The 25,156-nt window shown below is 27.2% G+C and overlaps 1 protein-coding gene across 2 annotated transcripts in view; it reads left to right on the top strand.

Moving 5' to 3' along the window:
• LOC113553100 (inhibin beta chain-like) overlaps nt 1-25,156 on the top strand; it is a 69,970-nt gene that overhangs the window by 17,683 nt on the left and 27,131 nt on the right. For both annotated transcript variants that reach the window (XM_026956251.1, XM_026956250.1), the window contains one exon: nt 5,003-5,488. In XM_026956251.1, coding sequence (XP_026812052.1) covers nt 5,003-5,488 — 486 coding nt within the window. The remainder of the gene's footprint in view (nt 1-5,002; nt 5,489-25,156) is intronic.

The raw sequence follows: 25,156 nt of genomic DNA, 5'->3' as shown, positions 1-25,156 counted from the left end.
GTACATAAATTGATCATTGTTTAAATTGTTTTTAGAACATTAGTTTTGAATATGATACAAATTTAATTCATGAACACAAATCAGAAAATATAAATTCGAAATTAATGTGATAACATTCGCATAATCGTATACATATCAAATTTTTAAAATAGGATGTATAATATTATTTTGATTATATGATTTAAAATGAGACTATAAGTATATATATATATATAATTATTTTATAAGCAATTTTCAGTAATTACATACTAATGTATGTAATATATGTAGATAAAAATAGAATGCGTAATAAAACCAAAGTTATAAATTTTGTGATAGGAGTTTAATGACACATCTTACCAATGAAGTACCTTATAATATATAGTAATACTAATCATGTAATAATAACGATTCGTCTAAAGCCGGTTTACCGAAAATACGATGTGACTCACTAGCAACAATAGGTATCACATCAATAAAAAAAAATATCACCGTGAGAAATATATATACTAGTTGATTGAATTAGTCACCATATTATGCATGTACGTTTTTCTTTAGAAATGTTACTTAATGACAAAATTTCTCAAAGTGTGTTAACTATAAGTCATAAACAAATGGATTTTGTTTGTTTATGACCAAAATACACACTCGTACACACATATATAATGCTAGTGCGTCGTATGTAAATAATATATTATCCATTACATTTTATTATGATTTTGCTATATCACTGTTAAATTTTAAATTCATTATATAATGTTAAAGGACACAACATACAACGGTTATATTATTACTTACGCAAAGCTCTATCAATACTTCATATTTTGAACAAAATATTAATATTATATCAGGATTCACAGTGTTTAATATATACTATAGTCTATATTATGTAGGACGTAGGTATAAGGTATTATATTATATACCTTCATTCCAAACATAGATAAATACAATATTTTAGTGCAGGGAATTAAACCGTTGATGTAATGCACAAAATAAAGTTATAAACTTGCAGTTAAATTATAATTTAAACCTGAAAATGCATACACTTTACTAGTACCTCTATCTAAATGTATTTGTTTTTATAATTATATTAAAAATTGAACCTTTAAAAATATTTTACTTCATTAATCTTTTATTCTTATTTTTTATGGTTATAGAAAATAACAACTTGATTAAAAAATTGTTCGAGTGGTTGAATTTAATTAATGTATGATTAACTGATTTGCAATTACTTTATCTTCGTGTATAGAAGATGTATATTATATAATATATTATGTGTAAACCAAAACTTAATTTAACAACTTATTATGGATCATACAAACTTTCTTCTTATAATTACTTATATTTTAATGATATTCAAAGTTCATATTTCATAACATCAAGCCTCATTTTAATAATTAATAATTATTTTAGATGTATAAAAAGTTTTTATTTATATCGAAAGTTTATTTATTGGCTAAAATAAATTATCAATTATAGTTTTAATTTAAAGTACTTAACAGTTGAAAAATATTATCTTATATGATATGATAGTTATAATAAGTATAAGCACAATAAGATTAAGAATAGGTTTTTATATTTTTAATTAAATATTATTATCATTTAAGTGTATTAATTGAGTACGTCACTTTCATATGATTTCTTCACATTTTGTATACTTATACGTACATTAAAATAAATTCAAAAATATTTTCTACGATTTTTGTCTTATAAAGGTTGATTACAGATAGATACCCATATCCCGTTGTTCAACAAAAATATCGAATAAAAAAACTCTCTGTTTTAAAAAAATTAATAAATAATAAAATAGACCATCCAGAAATAATAGAAAAACTTAACTTTAAAATTAAACAAAAATATATAGAAGAAATGACGATATTTTTAGAATTATAAGCTATTGTAGTTCTTAATCTGATTGTATTCTACATTCATCAACTAATGCTTTAAACGGTAAGTACTAGGTAATCCTATTAATATCGATATATTTAATTGTAACGCTAATGATATTAATATTGTATGTATTCTTTATTATAATTATATATTATATTATTTGATTTTGAATGTTTTATATTATTATGTATTAAAATATATACGTATATACGTAATATATCTTATATACCATTTTTTAATGCTATTGCGTTATTTGCGTAAATGGTTTTTATATCATGACTAAAAAAATTGTGTATTAAACAAAGATTAAATAAAATTGATTAAATTATTGTTATTTTAATTCTAAATATTTACAATTATTATTAAATTAAGAAATGCACTATATTAAATAAAAAGGTATATAATATTTATATGATTAAACAATAACCAAGTAGAGCATAATTAAATTCTCATTTGCTAGAATTTCTTATATTTTTGATAATTGTTCATAATTTATAAAATGTTTTGAATTTTATTGAGAAAATCGATCTTCAAAGTATCAGTTAAACTCGATTTATTTAAGTATTACACAAAATTCACCCTTCACAAAAAAATATTTAAAGTTTAAAAAATAAATATATAATTGTAAATTTAGAAAGGTTGTACCTGCTGTTAATTTATTATTTTTTTGCTCGAAGGAAGTGTAGGACTGTAGGAGTATATATATATTTATTTAATACGTTTTAACAGTTATTAAAAAATAAAAATAAATTGCTCAAAGATACTATCTTTAAATGTTTTTGTGATGTTTTAATATTTAACTTTTGGAATAACCAATTTTCCATGTTCAAAGTTTTGGACTCAGTAAATGTCTTTAATACTTACAAAACTTAATTGGTATAGTATTATAAGTATTATGTTCATTAGTAATATCAAATATAATTTTTGAAATAGAAACATCTAATTTTGATTGCATGTTAAAATAAAGCATATAGATTATTTGTATAAACCATTTAAAATATCCCAATTGGTATACAGCTAACAAACAATATCAATACAAAGTTTCCGAGTGGAGGATATTAAGATGTAAAACTAAAAATTAATGTCCAGACAAACGAATAGTTTTACTTTCCTACCCTATAAGATCACTTTCCATCTTATACGAATATATATTTTACAAGACATTTATTAAAAACTGAGTTTAATTTTAAATTTTTTCATCAGTTGTTATGGTACTTTTTTTTATGATTATTTTATATATTAAGTATGATTACAATTTAAAATAACTTAATAAACTTTGTTAAAACGGTTATAACATTTTAATTAAATTACAGCTTGTATTATTGTTAACGGGTTTAATAGATTTTTTAAGCAGGTATTTAATTTTAAATTAAGCTATAGCAGTTTTTTAATTATCATCTGTTAATAATTTTCAATGATTTGCCCAATCTGACTTCAAAGTTTTAAGTTCATTATTATTTGTACATGAGTGGTTCACTAAAACGTCTAAAACACAATATCATCTAAACAATCTGAATAGTAGTAAGTATTTAATCTATTATACATTTGACTTTCATAAATGGATGATCATTTTTAGTTTGTGTGTATTCATATTTCATATTCATAGGTATTCTTGATATGTTGTACTAATTTTACCATTTTAGAAATAGATTGCGTTTGTTTGTGAATTTATGGACGATGGTCTGATCTACAGTAAATAAAACTTTATAGTTTTAAAATAATTTATAGCTTATGATTTTTACAGAGTTACTACTTTGGTCTTTTTCAGTGTTTCAAAGCTATATTTTTGCTATAATATACAGAGATTGAGTATTTTTTTTAGAATGTCTAATTCAATTTTTTATATATTTCAATTGATTTAGTTACTCTTTAAATTAAAATTATTTTGTATACATTTATTATACACTATATTTATATTACGTATATTTACGTACATTTTGCTGTTTTAGATTTTTAAAAATAATTTTTATTAATTTTTATCTAATAAAATCTAATACATTATTATAAATCTTCTCTATACTCATGTATTCTAGTCATTTAACTTAACAAACGGATCGTGTTTCATAAATTGACAATTAAGTAGTATTGAAATGACTATGCTTTTATTTATTTTTGATTCCTTTTGTTAGTATAGTTTAAAGTTACAAGTATTACTATTAAGTTTTAAGATATTTAATGACCAAATAATTAAGTGGGTATAGGGTTTTTGTAACGCAGTTTATAATATTAATTTTCCAGAATAATTCTTGAAATCATGGTCTGTATATAACTAGTATGTTAGTGTGTTTACTCACACTTTACAGCATTACATTACATTTATGATTTTAAAATTACTAGTTATATATTATTTATTATATATTGAATTAAATCTAATTTAAATTATTATAATACATTTTGCATTAGCTATTAATTTTAAGTTTTTTTTTCAAAATCTTAATGTTACAATAAGTTATGTAGTAGCCTGTATTCTATAATGTATATTTACTTTTATGAGTTCTATGATAAATATAATTATATGTATAATAATAGCTAATAAACAATAGAGAATATTGTGTGTTCATTAGATTATCTAAAATTAATAATATAAAGCTATTTAGTCAACGAATTAATAAAAAAAAGCATTGCATTATTCCACAAAACTTATCTAAATAAATAATTAAAAAAAAAAAACTAATTATTATAAATAAATGATTAGAACATTTCTACAAGAAATAATTTGTCATAATAATAAAATAAATTATAAAACATTATTTATAATAAAAACCGAAAATTTGTTTAATACATTTTCATTTCATAAGATATCTTATCAGTTATCATATATTTCTTATTTTAATACTTAATTATATATATGTTTTTCTATTTATTTTTCATTCCTCACTACTAGTCACCATTTAGCGAACCGCGAAGATAGAGGTCTAAATACATTTTGGCCAAGTATTCAAGTACCTATATACTTGGTAGGATTTGGATATGAAAATAGTAATTCATTTTATTTAATGGCGATCATTATCGCAAAAAGTATTTCATTTAAGAATATATTAGGCGCACCGTTTAAAAAATATTACAGGAACGTTTTTTATTATGATTATTGTCATATACGTATATAATAATATAATACTGGATTTTATTTTAGGTACATCAGGTGGCAGACGACAACATTGTCCATGGTGCAAACGAGTGTCTGGCGCACTCCCGTTACCGTCGTCTTCGTCATCGTCAGCCTCGTCTTCGTCGTCGTCATCGTCGTCGTCGGCAACTTCCGGTATCAACCGGCACCACCATCGGCGAAAGCACCGTCCACGCGGCCGACGACATTACGACAGCGCCACTAGGTCTAGTCTGGACAAACAGCGGATAGAGGCGATCAAAGAACAGATACTCTCCAAGCTGGGCATGACCGCAAAACCGAACATCACCAAGGCGCGGTCAACGAGGTTCCTGGTAGAGGCGCTGGCCGTCGAACCGTTGTCCGGACTCACCGCCGCCGACCCGGATGCCGCCGCCGTAGCTGGCAATACACTGCCGCCGAGTACACGGTTACCGACCACTAGAGACGCCGATTCGGAGCCAGACGATTTTTACGGCCGCACCAGAGAGATCATAGGATTCGCAGAACCAGGTGAGTGTCTCGAAACGTGTGCGCACAATATTATAATATTATATTACATATATCATTATTGGGCATTTATCATTCCTGTGCCTTTATACGGCCTGCACATAAAATATTATTAACGTCAAACCTAATCTCATCGCATAATAATGTGGCCCACCCGAGTCGTGCAAGCATAGTGTTGCAGCACATTTCTTCTGAACTACTATATTTAAGAGATGTGGCTATGATGGCTCCACTATACTAAGTATACGTCATTATACATTATACGCGTGTAATAGTTGCATGTATATAGTTAACATCTACTCGTTCTTAAATCACGTCGTTTAGATGTCTTCGAACTCGTTAATATGTCAGTAGACGCATAAAAATTGTAAATATTTTCTTAATAAAAAAATAATAATAATAAAACAACAATATCAAATAAAAAGATAATTACACGTTCAGCTAGTTCACACGGTAAATGTATATGCACACCGTTTTCTGTTTGTCGCGCTTGTATATAATAATAATTACACCATGTTTTACATTATAAGCGCCTGCTTAGTAGCGTAATAATAATAATAGTTTATTTTTATTGTATTTTCTTAAATTTGATTTATTTGAAACACCGTGTAATAGCATAGCCCCCCGGCTATACAAGTCATTGGCTTCTGGCCTGCGACCTGTCTATAGTAATATTATAATGTATAGGTAGCAGGTACGTATGTCGAAGAGTAAAAAATTACCTAATCGAAAAAAAATATGAAAATAAATGAACACCTATTAGGTGCAACGCATTAGCTAGATATCACGAACCAATGACTTTAGGGAAAATATAACAATTGTTTCAATAGCATTTTGAAATATCACTATTTTACGTCAAGAGGATAACTCATATAATTCCACTATGCATTCTGTGTATTAACTAATATTCATTTAACTTTGACTTTAGTAAAAATATTTCTAAGCGAGTTTTGATTTTATTTAAAAATGGGTCAGGTTTGTCGAAACAAGTTTGAGAAGAATAACAGTATTTTATGTTTAATAGTGTTACACATTGTTATAGACAAATTACTCAACACATGTCTTTCGTTTCATTTAATTCTCAATTTCATATATTTATAAAATTATAACAAAGGATAGTATAGTACTTTTCACTTACATTATATATTTAATCTATAAATATTATAATATGTACAATATTTGTCTAACAATACGCTCTGTAAAATGTATAGTTTATATAACTAATCAATATTTACTTTACAAGCATTTTTTGTTTAGAGCACTATTTAAAGAAAAATTATGGAAATAATCAATTCATTTATTATGCAAATAATGTATCTAAACTATGTATGTTAAAATAAAGCATATCTCTATATCAGTCACATTAATAAATTATAGACTTGAGAATTTTATTGAAAAAGTCAAATACTAACAATAACGCATATATTATGGTTTTATTCTATATTTATGCATTTATTCGTTTATAAACATAAATCACAATAAATGGGTACGCTGTGAAGAAGACAATTTGAGAATTCCTGGGTGAAAGTCAAAATTGGCCTCAACTTTTACGACGTTATAAATTATACAATTGTTAACACTTTTGGATTAAATTTAAAAAAAGGAGAACTTTTTTGTATAATTTTACATTTTGTAGACATAGTAGTTGTTTAAACTTTTTAAATAAAAATCAATTTTTAAATTGAAACGTTGAAGTTCTCAGAACTTTTTGTATAAAAATTGAATTTGTGATTTTTTTCATATTTGTAGAAAATAAAAAACAAACATTGAAGGATATTAAATAGATAACAATATTATTTGCAAATGTCACGAATAACGTCATCTTGCATATTATTATATTGACGAAAAAATATTATATAGAAATGCGTGTTTAGGCATTTTTCCATCTACACAAAATGATTCTGAGAATATTATCATGACTCGTGAGTCGCGAGCATTCTAAAGATGTTTATGGTACGTAATAAACATCAAAATGGAAAAGTTTTCATTGAATAAATAGTAAAAACAATCGGAGCGTATATATATATATATATGTGTGTATGTATAAATTATATTTTGCCTTTCTGTACGATTTGCGTTTTATCGTTAACTCGTGCGAGTTGTACGGCCTGCCCAAGGTACGTGATAAAACAATGTATATAATATAATATAGAGTAATGATGGATCGATGTGCGGCTGCTTGCAGTACACAATGACACGATGAATAGGGAACAATTATTGTTTAGTACATAATATAATGAATCTATACAATTTAAACGAACACAGTTTGCTTAGCAATTTTTTACAAACGACTTATGCAAATATTCAGCTTATAATAATTTGTCTGCAATCACTAATTTAAATTTGATGATATATGATTATAATTATTATAATATAATATATATATATATAGGTATCTTGTTATGATATTAATATATGGTCGGCTTGCTGATAATATTATGTAAAATTAATAATGATTTATATGCACTATAATGACGGTTTTAAAAATAATATATAATTGCAATCTGTTTACAAGATAATTATTAACAAGGATTGAAATGGAGTGGGTATTTTAATTTGAAATTTATCGCGTGAATAATTTTACACATACATATCCAATTACCATCCTGCTATCACCGCGATCGGTAAATACAATATAATCCACTTATATAATTGATTGAAAACTAATAAACACACTAGTGTAAATTGATTATTATCATAAAAAACACTTTTGTAAAATGACATTAAAGCACTAATGTATAAATATTTATGTTTTAGTCGTAATATACAATACCTATTTCTATTAATCAAAAAATACAACAGGCACTATATTAAGTCTTATATACAGTCAGCGAGATTACATGTATATTTTACACGGCGTATAGAATATACCTAAACCAGTGAACTTGAGCTATTTTTGAAACAAAAATATACCTTTTTTTAATTAACGTTTCAGTGAGTATCCATAATCGTCCATCGCGTGCTGTGTAATATATCTACCTCTATTTACCGACGGTTTAAACTCCGTTAGTTGTTAGACGCGTGATATAAATTTATGTGATAAAACAAACAGACGTATTATGCAAGATTAAAGTGTGGATAAATCGTTTTTCTAAACTAACAAAAAAATTTAACGGTGAGGAGTAAAAATGTATAGGAAAAACGTGACATAGGCATTTATAACATAATATTTGCACATATAAATAGGTAAGTAATTATGGATATAGTACATTAACAGTTATCGTGAAATGTATAGTACTCTCGTATCTAAATATTTAATATTTTGCATTGATCATTATTTATTATGTACGTTGTAACAACAATAATATCAGGAATATTATACATTTAAATTGATAAACGCTTTTCAAATTTTAAATACAAATAATATTATGATAGTCTTAGACATTTTCAATGATAAAAGTGATTGTTTTTGAATTATCTGAGCTTTCTGTATAATAATATGTATTATTGTGTTATATATATACATATATATTATGTATCGAAGATTTTATAAGTATCAGATATAATATTCAATACCTATCTTAAATTGTCTTCCACATTTTATGATGCTTAGTTATTTTTAATTAAAAAAATACCTATCCATTTTCATTTGTATTCAAAAAGCGATTAATTATTACAATTATTTCGTGATGTTTAATAAAGGTTATTAAATCTGAAAATTCTTATTTTTAAAGCGACTCAGAACTGTTTAAGAGTTTGATTGTGATCTGATTATTGGTAAATTTGTTTGCATTCCATGTGTAAGATTCTAAAATGATGTTACCAAATTATAAGTAAATGCACATAGGAATAAAATAGATTGTATAGGTGATAAGTATATTATAGGAATATTACAGATATTAATTCAACATGTTGTAGTTGTATACTTTACTTTCAAATATAGTTTTGGATACATAAACTAAAATTTTTGTTTCGATATTTTATCTAACAACAACAATTTAATTTTGAAGTCAAAAATAAATTAACAGAGAATCATGTACTTGATTTTTTTCCTATTCTGAAATGTAGGCATTCATTTATTGTTTATTTGTACAACAGACCGAAGCAGCCCAAAGTATAAGTGATAATTATAAATAGATAATTTAATCTATCACTTCAATAACATTTATACGACTCATAAGTCATAATAATAACAATGAGTATTTAATTAGAGCACTGATGTATCTTGTTGAAACTACTATTTAATTTTAATTATCAAAAATATTTATTGTTTCAAATTTATTTATTTATTTTTTTAATGTAAATATGTTTTTTTTACTAACTTAATTTACTTAACTTTAATTATTTCTTCTTCTTATTATTATTATTTTAAGCACAATATACTTCAAAATATATTTTTACATATAATTTATCTGAGCCTATCATATTCACAACTTCAAGCTCAAGCTAAACTCTTATTTTTGTATCTTTAAATACTTTCTTAACGCAAAATCAAAACTTCTACTTCGCGACTAAGTATTTACACTTTTTAAAAATAAATTTGGGGCTTCGCATAAAAACTCAAACCAAAACAAAATACAAATAACATAATACTTTATAAAGTTGTAGTAGATTGTGAGATATTACTAACTACCATGGTGGTATGGATAAAATATCGAACCCAGCAATAAACAGTGATAGATATAATGCATTTACGCATGTATATAACTACCAATCAAAATATTATGAAGTTTATACGAGTATGAAACGAATGAACTATGTACAACGTTATAAAAGTTATACAATATTACTGTATACTTATCGACAGCCAATATTATGAGATTTTATATAGCATTGCAATTAATATACGATATATTCGACGCGCGTGAATAATTTCGACACAGCTTCGTCCAAAATCATATTGTAAGAGTCAAATTTTTTTTTCTTTAAAATTTCCTAAAATATATTTAATTAAAAACAATTTTCCTTTGGTAGCCGCTAGTTGAATTTAACGTTGGCAAACGATATACGTTGCGTTTTGCCAGGTGCGCGAGTGAAGTGAAAACGTCGCCGTCACCGCGCCACCGGGTTCGAACAAGCATCTAAATAATAAAATGTTAGTATGAAATATTATTCTTGCAAACGATATTTATATTCTTTATTGCTTAGGGGCCCGTGATTGTCGGCAGCTTTTGGTACACGTATACCTGGTATGTATCAACTAACTAGTCTCTATATCGTAGGTATTTACCTATACTATAATGGTCAGTCAGCGAAATTATTTACAAATTGGTTTCTAGTCGCGGCGTCGTCAATGATAATAAATATCTACACACGAATAGTATATTAATCATTTGTTTATTTTTCATCTTATATTGATTGATTTCATCTCAGCTATAACTTTATTTTTATCTATGAACTATGAATAAAAGTTAATTTATCTAAGTTTGTAAGTAATAGTAAATATAAAATTGATCAATGCCTATCTAGGTATATTAAGACGCGTTCTTATAGTTTAAAAAAAAAAAAAACTATGGAAAGTGTAATAATTTGAAATGTTGCAATTTAAAAAAAAAATGTTAAACGATTTTTAAGTTATGACCAGTTTAGTTCTGCATATTATGTCATGACTCATGAGTGTCAAGTGTGAATTATCTTTTATAATATCAGGTTCATTTTGTTTTACGTTTTATTTACAAGAGAAATTTTTTCAACCTGGTTGATTTCTTTCTTTTTTAATTGGGGGAGGTAATTTCTTTGCAATATTCCAGTGATAATATTATGCGCTGTTACAAATTATTTATTAGGAACATCGCGACGGCACGCAGGAACGGTGGCGCGCGACTGCCGCAGCCGCCGAGAATATTATAATATTAATATCTATTAATAATAATACAGTACTATCTTGTCAGTCTGTTGATTTAAAATGATTTTATTTAAATGTATTCGCGTCACAAGGTCCACGGTCCGGTACGCGTAGTAGCGGTGACGGCACGCGCGGAGGGGGCAACTGCTTGGGGGCAAAAATACCTATATTATGCCGCTGCAGCCTCCTTTGAACTCGTTTATATTATATATTTTATTATATTAGTAGAGAAACCCTAGATCCAGATCGTTATGTCGGTAATTTATAGATACTGGTTCACGCCCATGTATTTATTATTGCATAATATTATCTATAACGCCGCCTCATAAATGTGGTTATTATTATTATTATTATTATTTTTTAGTCTTCTTTTCAATATAATATTATATCTAAGTATGTAACTAATTGGTACATTATATTGTAAATATATTTGCTAATGCAAGTATATATTCGTTGTGTATAGTGTTTGTACATCTAAATATGTATATGTGTGGTATAGCCATGTAGGTATATATAATATTATGACCGTCTATCTATTTATGGTGACCGTGAGAGTTTTCAACGCGCACCACTCACGCCAAAGAGGTATAGGTATATTAATGTCGTTATAAAAACCGCGGTCCCCAGCGCTCAGCAGTGCACCGGCACTTGGCAGCCAAACCAACACATATTATAATAAATAATATTATGGTATACTTCATTATCATAATAATATATATTAATATCCACCGGCGCCCTATAATGTATAATACGGAATTTCGATACGGCTATTACACACGTGTAGCAGTTCTACGATACACAGTACGGACGCCAGACCTAGTGGGAGAGAAAAATAGACATACACACATACCACTGACCAGACCATATGTTGGAAATTATTATGTATCCGTGTATATTTAAAATGTATATGTATTAATTTTTAATATTAGATAATTAAGGTAATAAAGTCACTAATTTTCTCAGCCGGCTGATGCGTTTGCGAAAACAATGTTTTTATATAGGTTATTTTAAAATACGAGTATAAAATATGTATAATAATAAAATATAAAATAAAATAAATAATTAATAATTATTAATAGTTGTTATTTTGATTTTATATATTAAAATAATTCAACTATATAATATATTAATATATATTTTATATGATATGATTTTAATCATGTAAAGCAGAACACTCGACTGGAACGTCTATGCATTGAGTATAACTATAATCTATAGTTTATAATTTATACGCATTTATAGAGAGTTAATATTAAGGTGAGTGGGATTTCTCTAGAGATTTTTTCGACACTTTTCCATTCATAAAACTTAAAATGTTCGTATAGTTTTATATATTTTTTATAATAATAAAAAGGGTCCGATGCAATAACCAGGTATCTCCACTTTTTAGAATTTTCAAGGAGACATAAAAAACTGTTTTACTAACCACTCTTTGATGAAATTACTGTTTCAAAAATAGATTTTTATGCTTTAGATGTATACTGTACTGTAACAGTACATGAACTCTTATTACTTTTGAATAAATTTTAATAATTTTAATTAATTAATATAAGTATAATTTAGTGGAGATATATGAGCTTTTGCCTAAAATTAAAATCCATATTTTATATTTCAAAAATACTTGAAATATTGCATAAAATAATCTCAAAAAACATTAATCCTGTGTGATCATATCTATGATACTAATAAAGCCTAAACTATTCATTGAAAATGTAATATTAATATCTAACCTAACATCCATACAAATTACATTATGTTTCAGAATAATATTATATTACTTTAAAAATTATGAATGATCGTTAAAGACAATCTAAACTTAAGATATTTTTATGTCAATCAAGTAATGCCAGTAATGGTATACATATAACTATATTAAAACTGTTAAGTATATAGTGGTTCAAAATTATTTAAAAAAAAAAAAAAAAATCGAAAATTAGTTTTTTGTATATTATATTAAAGATTATGTTTAAGTATGTGCACTGTGCACTGTATAGTATACGTAAATTATGTTTTGAGCTTAGTGAAAATATTTAATCAGTTTGATATTTATAATGTACTTAACATCTTACACAGATTTACGAAAGTCGTTAATTATTCACGGTGAGTGTTGCAGGTGCGCATTATTAATAATATCATATAGGTGAACTCGAGACATAAAGCCGTAAAGGTGTATATAAAATTTACGTCTCAAGATGTCGTATTGTTATAATAGTATAATAACGATATTATTACCCGCTGTCGGTTTTTTCACCGTTTATAATCATCATCCCGTAGTTCTTGATAATAATAATAAAGTATAATAACAATATGCAGGCACAGTTGTTCGACAGACGGAGAAGTTTTCGTCACGATGATGAAGATTCTTATGAGTATAATGTATACACGTAGAAAGCGTGGGTTGACTGCCGCCACGCGTCGTTTTCGTTATTACTTATTATTATAATATAATATATATTATATTATGTAACCCGTGCACGGAGCACAGTATGTTATTCCATAGTGTACTAAATAATATGGTAGCTTTTGTCGAATCGACCGCAACGGATACATATTTTATTATATGTATTTTATTTTATGTTCTAATAATAATATTTTGATTGCATATGCTATACGGTTTTGAAATAATTATGTATATTAGGTGGCTGAATAAAACACGCCGGGTTTTTGATATGATTTTTATGCTGTGACATACAAATCTACAATTCATGTAAAGGTTATTCCTTTATCCTCGTTGGGTAAATTCTAAAAAGTCACTATATTATCTGTAAATCAAGGACGCGCATATATATAATATATTATTATATCATATACATGTATTTTATGTATAAAAATAACTGCAACTGAGAAATACGATTTTTTAGAGTTTTGTTCCCGAAAACTGAAATCAGAAATTCGTACAAATAGTAATGTTTGTATAACTTTACGAACATGACGAGTTCGATAATCAATCAATATTTAAACATGTAAATATGTATGATTATATTAAATTATTTTTATCTATTTTGAGCTTTAACATTATTTTTGAACAAACAGTATTTTTCTTTCGATCTTATTAAATTATTAAATGCATAATGTAAATTATTTTTTATATAGGTACTTACAACAAAATAAAAGGTATATGTAACAATCACAGTCCTCAATTCGGCAAGGTATTCATTACATTATACTAGACAAGTTTTCAGATCTATTATCATAATAATAAATTATGATTTTTTATCGTCATTTAAATTTAAATTAAATTAAATTTTTTTTAGTAATAAATTCAAACTTTAAATGAAATATTACGACCTATATTCTTATATTATATATTTTTGCATAACGCCCAATAGCTTTAAATAGTTTTAAAACGGTTGTGTTTTCTCATAAATGTAAATCATATATATATAGGAAAAAGTAGATACTCAAAATCATATATTTGTACAAAATGGTTTTACGTACATTTAATATTCATTTCATTGCGATGGGTGTATTGATTTTACAATGATGCGTGTTTTTTGCATATTTCATCACCTTTTGGGGTAGTAAAAAATGCTTTAGAGGTAGTTGCAAATCGAATCTAGTTAGCACTTTTTTGGGTTAAGAGGGGTGTGGAGGGGTCAAAAATAAAAATGCCCAGTACTTTTCTTAATCATCTTAATAATTATATATAGATTACGAAAAAAAAAACGATATTTTAAACAAAAATTAATGGAACTATCGTTATACTAATTGTAAAATAAATTACTTTAATAGCAACATCACAAAATGTATTATCATAAAATATACTTTAGTGATATAGGTTAACAGACTATCTCTGCTTAGAACCGTTTTTTGTATACAATAATATATCATTAAATTCAAATTTAACACATCCTTTACAGTGATCCACTCAACACTTACTGTATTTTCTTGTACTGTAGAACGGTACACACTTACCCACATTTTTATAAAATTAAAATATGATTCATATTTTATAAATCTTGTACTCACAATTTATTCTATTACTTTAGTAAAGGGTTTTTTTCTGACCCGTTAAATTATAAAAGTTCGTTTCCTTGAGATTTTCCAGTTATGTTTAAATACTTAATGTATGGAAATATACAACATACGCGACGATATAGATTTAGAACAAATATAAGTAATGTTACTATAGTATACTTGATAATCTTGTACCTTTAATAATATAGAAAATATATAGAAAACTAATTCCAATCATGTTAATGCTACGATACGAATGCTTACGATTAAAAAAAAATAAATTTAGAATACTGGTAAATAAATGATTGTATTTATAACGGGATATGAATAGAGTGGAGGGGATAATCGGAAATTGCAATAAAAATTGTAATTATTTTGTATTTTCGTCGCAGTTTCCTAACTGTTAACAATTCTTGGCTATTTTGTTCTCCATCAATTTCTTACACCATGTAAAATAATAAGTCGAATTGTACACATTTCAGATTTTAATGTTATTTAAAAACTTTTATGTATTATAATATATCATATATATGTTTTCATCTATACATTATATTAAAGCATCAATCTAATGTTTCTCTTCCTACAATTGGCCCAGGTTCTTACTATTTTTATCTGTTCATATTTAATGTATAAAATAAATTTCGTTCTTTTTTAATATTATTAAAATATATTAAAATAATAAAATGTATAAACTTATATTACCCAAATTATAATATTTTATGTCCTTACATGAGTTGATGAAGTATAGAATAAGTATACAAGAAATGCTAATTAATTTGATTTTCCTTCAAAAAGGGTTCAATTTTGAAAAATAAACAAAATATCTCAAAATTATTTTTAGTGCCATAATCATATTTAACTAGATAAATGCACTTAAATAGTTTATTCTTGTGAAACATATATAATATTATTTTAAGCAATAAATAATGTGCTATATTGTTCACTGTGCTGTTTTATTACGTACAGCACTTAGGCATATATATATTCTATAAACAATATTACATATCATACTGTTAATTCAACTCAAAAAGTTGAATCTCGGATCGTTTATTATTATGGAACTTTGTTATTATTATTGTTTATTATTATGAAACTATTTTTTTTTTGTTAAATATTCACCGCATAAATTATTATTAGTTTTTGTAAGTATAGAAATGTTTTAACTTCTGAATTTTTCTTATTTTATTTGTAAGTAGTTACTTTTTTTTTTTTAAAAGATAAATCAAACAATGATATAATTGTTATAATAAAACAATGTACTTACTTATGTATTCTCATGTTATAATAATATATAACAATGATTTATATAAAGTATATTATAATTCTATAATATAAATACAATAGTAAAAAATAAAGACATTAATTGAATATTAATTTTATTTAAATGTAATTCTAATAACAAGTTAATAAAATTCATAATTTTAAAATAATGATATACAAGCATATTACAACTTACAATATATAAAAGCACTATTTGTAAAATATATTTAACGGTTGGTCCCATTTTATTGTAACACCTTTTGTGTTAATCCATATAGTTGGCATAAATACATCAGTTTATTAGTCGTAACGAAGTATAGCTTTAATTCTTAAGGTTAGTTATTTGTATAATTTAATTATAAAGATTGTATTAAGTTTAAAAATTTGAATACAATTTAAGTGAACAATAAACATTGTATTCTTAAAACCTTCCACTGCCTGCATAGCTATCTATAATAAGTTAACAATTTAATATAAAAGATTAACTAATTTACATAATTTTATCATTATCCTAAGTGATGTTACGCTTTGCTGTCTCAGTTATGTTTTAGTAAGACAAAACGTAAGCATATTTACATTTTAAAAATAACAAAATCTTAAATTTGTATTACATATACATTCAAAAACATTTCATAATGAGTAATGTCAAATACTATTAAGCTTAGATACAAATTGTTAATCTAATTTAATATTTATTCGTAGCTATTAAATTGTTGTATTAATATAATTTTTAAAAAATCATAAGTATTTATCGATATAGTTTTATTTTATCTTGGACATGAATGTACACTTTTATAAATGTTTCATTGTTTCTTTTTTTTTTCATACAGTGGAGTTACTTCATCTTGAATCGATTTTTCTTACAGCGTTCAAGAATACATTTTAATTTCATAGTAATCGCATCTCGTTCTTTTCTATTAAAATTTAACTACATAATTAAGGTTATTGTCTTAAACAAAAACTCCCAACTTACTAAAATCAATTTTAATTTAGTTCTATTCAATCTCACATTTTTGATAATTTTTATTAATTATTAGCGTAGAAGATATTGTATTGATGATATATTATATATTTTAATTACACATTTTTAAGACTAAAAACGTTCTCAAATATTGTATGATATCTTAAATAGACCTATGATATATTTATTGTTGAAAAACATTTCATTGTTCTTAATTAGTTGTTTTTCAGTATTATTAAAAATAATGATAAAGCTAAATTTTATGTGTAATGTTTGACTAAAAAAATACTTTAAATTTATCTCCCATTTATAATTACTACGAATTCAACTATTATAGTTTAAAACGTACAACGTAGTTATGTAATTAGTAGTTTCCGCCAAAAATTTTGATTTTTGTTTCCGCTATGTATCTTCACCAAATCTATTGCTTCCTACTTTGTACCTAATTATATTTTCAGAACTATTTAGATTTAGTCAGGGGCAACCACGAGGAAACTGTTATCATTGACCCAAAAAATTGTTTAACTTAATTTTCTGATTGAAGCTCAAAAATTTGAATTAAATTTTAACCCATCAATTAGAATCATTTTTTATACTTCCTACACGAGATATAAGTCAGTTCAATTTATATTTATTTATAATACGTAGGAATAACTACGCATAAAATCATTTATCTCCTATATATTTTTATATTCCTATAAAAATCGATAGCACTGCAGATTGACTAGGGGTTCTCAAACTCTATATCTCAATAATATAGATAGAAATAGATTTGGCGGAAACGATGACTGTCTAACGTTATAATTACATATATTATACATATAATATATAGTTTATTTGTTAAAACGAATACTTTTAAGTCTCAATTAATATAAAATTATATAAAATTAAATTACCCATATACTCGTAATAGTGAAATAGTTTCCTTGTTATACAAATTAAACGCATTTCAGGTTATAAAAAATTAATAATTAATATCATTTTTTTATTTTGGTTACTATGATTACTGATAAGTAATCACCTACTATACCACTGTCGTTGTTGTGCCAAAACTACTGAAATTCACTACACACATGGATGACCAGTTGTATCTATGCTCAACGATATTTAGTGCACAAATCATTAAACGAGTACAGACCCATGTGCAGACATATTACGATGTTTTATTAAAATACGCGTTGTCATCTCATGTATTATATTATTATATATAAATACAAATATATATTTGTGTCAAGCATTATATTATAGTGCATATTGCATATAAACGGCATATTTAAAAAAAAAAAAGAAACGTCAAGCATAGACATGTGCGTACCTACATACATGTAAATATATATATAATATACATATAATGAGTCATTCTCCATAAAGTCCGTCTAGCCTCTCATGCAATATGAACGGTATTATAGAACCTGTTTTCGTTTTATATATTACAATTTATTATTATTATTTTTTTTCCATATTTTTATTGTACATAAAATGACGCCACTGTAGTGTATAAGTATATTGTTTGTCTGCAAGCGACTTAAAAGGTATACCATCTACTCACACACAAATACATATAATATAACATACAGTAAGACGCGTGTGTATAGTACTCCTCTTTCGACGGCGCGCGGCGGCGCCCACGCAGCCATAATGCAGTATACTGTAGTATACTATAGTATGACACGAGGAATTTTAACGGCCGTGTATGAAGCTAAAGATTTTTTTCGTCTCGCACGCGCACACCACGCGGTTTGCGGTTTCCATTGGGCTGTTCACGCTGAACGCATTCTGTCGAGTCCATTATGTTTTATTATTTCATTTTTAACACAAATGCTGCAGTCGGCAACAGCAATAACAATAATAATAATAATAATAATAATAATAATCGTCACACGTCGGCTGATTGTTGTTATAACCACACTCATATTTTGAAGGGCACTTAGATTTAACTATACTAAAACTTACTTAGATTTTGATGAAACGTTGTGGACAAGAGCAATGATATAGGTTTTTACTATCAGAGTAAATTGTTAATTTGACTTTATTGAGCTCATGCACACAACTGTAGACTTAAAAGTTAAAGTTATACCGATTTCGTAACTATTGTACCCAACTCTTTAAAATCAATTCAAAAATTTTGCAAGATTGAAATTAGATTTTTAAATAAGTTGATGATTATAATTTGTGGAAATTGTGGAAATAAATAATAAGCTTCCAGGTTACACAGTAAATTCTTTATAATCAGTTAATAATTATTATTAAGTAATGTAAGTTAATAATGTTTACTGACCAATCAATAGTCTTAACTAATATTATATGTATCAGTATTTTATCAATTGTCTATATAATTACACAAATAATATTGCTGTAAGCTTGTAAAATATTTAAAATATTAAATTTATTGAATTTAATATAGATAATTTATAAGTATGATTTTAAATTTCCCCGATATTGTTTAGCCTAAAATTATTTATACGTATTGATAAATAATCATGAATGTATAATAATAATTACGATAATAATTATTTCGTATATTATATTTTATATAAAAGTACACACTTTTTGTTGTTTAACGTTTAGTTGTAATACATATACGAGATTATAAGATCTAAAATACTCACTAACATATCGCTATCAATTTCCACTAACGAATCAAATTAATTTTCTCAATCATACATGATAATTATTTAGTACATAATTTAAAATTCCTTGAAAACTTAACACATTTGTATCATATTTTATAAGATACCTTACGCAGTTACGCTTTAAACTAAAAAATAAATTATTTACTTTGTTTTTATTATATATTATAAGCGAAAGATTCATTTCTTTACTCACTCATTTACTAAAAACGAAATCTCGCCAACTGCTTTGAAGCCGACGTTTCTCAGATATGTAGTTTATAGGCAAGATACGTCAGTTATAAGAACGGATTTTGCGACAGAGTCGAATTAAGGGTGGGTGGGTCTAAACGTTATTGTAAAATTATATTTAAGTCCTATATTTTTTCTGCTAGAGACATAAGGATGAGTTATTCTGGTTAATATTATTAAGGTACCTTTAATCGATTTTTATCAAAAAACTAATGATAGCTTATAAACCACATAATTAGAATACAAAATTAATAATATTTTATCAATTTACTTAATTAACGATCTGCGCCTCTGCGCACCATCGTGTGTTTTAATTCAAGACACATTTCATTTTTAGTCACTGAGTAAATGAATGACGATTTTTTCATCACGGAAAATGTCGGGCAATTCAGCTAGTAATAATGTAAGTGAGTATTTGATTGATTCCAATTTTTTTCTGGATCTAATTATCTTTATGTCTTTTAAATTATAATTTACAATATGATATTGCATATGTATGAATATTTTTCTTATTATCTATTCAACAAAAGTTGTCATAAATTATTTACAAAAATTATAATAATAGTACATTTTTTATTGAAAATAATTTATTTTACATTTCACAACAGATATGTATTATCGTATCAAAAATATCTTATATTTATAATAAAGTTCCCATTATACTATTATTGTATTATTTTGTTTAATGGTCGTCGAAAAAAAAAGAAGTGAAGTAGACCAACTATATATAGATAATTGATAAATTAAGTATAAAACATCATTTTTTCAGGATGCGAATAATATTATTTTTTTAATGTTTCGTGCGAAAAAAATATTGTTTATTTATGCCAACCACGACTAGCCACGTGGCGTCACAGTTGTGTTGTGAATATTATTTTATTACGTATATAGTATAAGTATGTTTAGCGACACTGCCGTTGACGTCTCATTTAAAACGCGTAATGTGTGCTGGACCGGTCTTCGCGCCGCTGACTGAACAGCTGTCTCACCCGCCGTCGCGGCAGCCGTAGTGCGTAGCTCATTTGAATATAATAATATAGTCTGCCACGCATCTATATAAATTTATATATATTAAAGTACACTTATAGTGTCGTAGTCTACTGCAAGCACCGCCGCAATGACGTCGTAATGTCGTATGTAATCGAATAGAACCGTCCTCCCGACATATAAATAATGTGTGATGTTCCTATTGTATTTATAATACGGGGTTATTCAAAGTATTTTATCGGATTTCAAATTCAAATGCTTATAATTTTTAGTTTTAAGGTTAGGTAGGCTTAAGTAGGCATTTACCTATAAGTGTTCTATGTGACTTTCACGAACAAATCAAATTCATTCTATACATATCCGTTGTATCTAATCAACTCTGCTAATTTTTTAACTCCTCTGTGATTAATAATAATGATGGTACGAATACAGTGCCTTTGGACTTTGATACAACCAGATAATCCAAAAAGAATAATAGTTTCATGATGTAAGTTCAGGTTATCTATGAAGCTAGGTGAAAAGTATGGGATAATTCATATTACATTTTTAATAACATGGTATTTATATATATGATCTTATACCTATAATATATTCTATATAAATAATTCGTTATATGATATACATATATATATATATATATATACTAAAATATGGCAAAGGACAGCAGATTGATGTGAATACATAGGTATTATAAAAATAATTTTATCATATTGTTTGAATGTGTAGTATGCGTGATATTGCATTAACTACTTATGTAATTTTACAATAATTTTCTAGTTATTATTATTCGTATAACGTTATAATAATATCGTGTTGTCCAAGTATGTCTGCAAAAATTGTTCGCAATCACTGCATTCCTAAATGGACTACGAAAATGTCGCGACTAAACATTTATGTTAGTGTTAGACGTTAGAATAATAGTATTAAGAAAGTTGTATAGAAAATATAGACATTATGCTACAATATTACTAGCGAAAGAGAGAGAGGGACATACACAACGGTGGCGATAATGAAGACGAGTCTGACGATGTGGTCCCCACACATGCACAACTGAACTGCGTACACGATATAAGTATATATTTATGTAATAACATGTATACGGTATATATTGATTAACTCGAAGAACACATAAAATACGCGAATCCAAACGATTTAATGGATTCACATTAGTTTTATACGGCAAACCTATATTTATATATGTTTCACTCGCGCCCTCGACATAGTCACCGCCGTTGATGCCTCCTCTCGTCGTTCGCAGTACAATTAATGGCCTATATAATATATTTTTCACGTTTTCTAGTGTGCATAAAATAATACATCCAAAACATAATCGATGATTATTAGTTTTATGATAAATCCAGACACGTTTTTCAACGCACAACGTCGAGTCGTCAAATGTCATATTAATAACAACAACGATAATGATTTATACATGACTATGTCATTAAAATATTATGTGTGATATTACATTTAGAAATTGTCATCGTCCATATCGCTGCAGTCATAATTACTATGAAAATTAAATTTAATACCAACATAATAATATAATATGACTTTATAGCCTAAGTCAATATACAACAAATACTGCAGAAGAACCGTAGCCAAGCTACATTGTCAAAGGGGAAGCAATAAGCATTTTAAAGGTGAAGACATTATAGAAATTGAAAAAAAAATTTGAAGAACCTAATATTTTAGATATATTTATTATTGTTGATAATATTATATAAAATGTGCTTTAATCATGGGTGCAATTAGGGGGAGCTTGGAAGTGCTTAGCACTCCCAATGTCAAAATTAGCTCTCCCAAATTTTCTATACTCATTTTTTACAATGTTTGTAAAATTTTTGTTTTGATAATTAATAATTTACGAGTATTGACCAGTAAAATTGATAATTTATCAAAATATTATAAATGGAATCAGGGGGTTTTAATTTTAAGAGGACGTAGTACCCGTATGTGATGTCCCCGGCTAACACACGTACGACATGGCAAATTATCGTTCATCAGTTTCAGTATTGTACTGTTAGTTTTGATATTAGAGTGAATTGACCTTATTATAAAATTTAAAGGTAAGATTATTATACAAGGCCTGACGTAATCTTTTAATGATATTATTATTTTTAAGTAAGTTATGATCTTTTTGAAACTGTACATTTTAAAATGATTATAACTGTTAGATCCTTGCAGTTAACGATTACTTGTGAAAGATCTTTTGTGTATAATAATTTTGCTTATCATAAATAATGGGAGGTGGGCTCTCATGTTGTACTACCTATAGGTTTCAGCACTCCCATACATTTTATCTTAGTTGCGCCCATGGCTTTGATGATACTTGGTGTTATAATTATCTATGGATTTTTTTTTAAATCTATTAAAGCAGGTAAAATTATGAAAATTAGGTAATTATAGATAATAATATCATAATATATAAGCTTAATACAGTTGTAATTTCCTACTTGGACCTTACAAAAATTTTTTAATATTAACATTTGTCTCCGTTTTGAATCAAATACCAATATTGTTAGGCTAAATCGATCATTAATTGACTTTGTAGATGTTTGATTCGTGTTAAGCAGGAAAATGTCGATTTACAAACCGCTGAGCTGCATTCAAATACTTCAAACGATGCTATCATTATGTAGGTAAATGTATAATTTACGTTGTTTATAAAGTTCTATCAAAATATCGTTAATGAAAATTCCATCGAATAATTTTGGTGTATAGGGAATCTGTACTTGGGCTATTATGTGGGAATAGGACGAATAGGTGTAATACTTATAGCCCCTTGGTTATACGGTCCTGTAGTGCTGCAAGAGCACTTATCATCTCGTGTTTTTCGAAAATAAACAAACACGCGTGGTGACCTTCGGTTTGGAATTGGTGAGGGTATATCACTCAGTGCTGTACTCGTCAAGTTAACGTGACAAAAAAAAAAAAATCTTTTTATGTGTATGTTATAATAAGTTTTTTTTCGACAGTGCGATGATATAGGGAAGAACGAGGATGTATCCGCGAACGAAGGATGAAACGATATAATATGAGCACACGAGACGGGAGAGACGCGCGTATAGGGATGGTAGTATATAATATGTATATTGCATATATATTTATATATGTGTGTGTGTGTGTGTATGTAGGAGCAGCGTATAATGTAGTAGTGACGGCGGTGGACGAAGTCGGCCGTCGTTGAGCACAGAAAGGCGGGAAAGATAAGCGATTGGAATGAAAATGTTTTGCGTGCCTTGGCGGGGTGTTACGGTGTTGTAGTGGAGGGTGAGTGACGGGGAACGGGACGTCGGCGGCTACGGTGGCGGCGCGGCCAAGCAGATGGGTCGCGGGAGGGTGGCGGGGCCGCGATGACTGGGAAAGTGGGGCACTCGGCGGAAAGGGATTTTCACTGGAGCCACTTGCCATCGATCGTGTCTGAGACCTCGCAGACGCACGCACACTGCAGACACACTCGCACGACTTAGGCCACTTGTCCGACGTCCTTTTTATAGCGCTCTCACATACACACGCACATATACCCACACACCCACACTGCACATACACTCGCACACACTGCGCAATGCATATTATGTATATTGTATATACATATACACGCGCGTCGTGTATAACGATATCCGTGTAGGGTGGCCGTGGGGTGTTCGGTCTGAAAATGTTCTCCATAGGGCTGTAAACGGTCACAGCGGTGTAATGTGACGTGTCTGCGCAGTGACGGAAGTATCGCGAAAAAGTAACCTAAACCGATAAGCCTGCCTGTAATATCGTATTATGTGTATGCACACCATTATACTATGCAGTGTTCTTGTGTACATTGTACATGTAATGTTATATATTATTATACTTTGTGCTGAGAC

This window comes from Rhopalosiphum maidis, chromosome 2 (assembly GCF_003676215.2).
Source record: "Rhopalosiphum maidis isolate BTI-1 chromosome 2, ASM367621v3, whole genome shotgun sequence".
Lineage (NCBI taxonomy): Eukaryota > Metazoa > Arthropoda > Insecta > Hemiptera > Aphididae > Rhopalosiphum > Rhopalosiphum maidis.
This window is presented reverse-complemented; position numbering and strand designations above follow the sequence as displayed.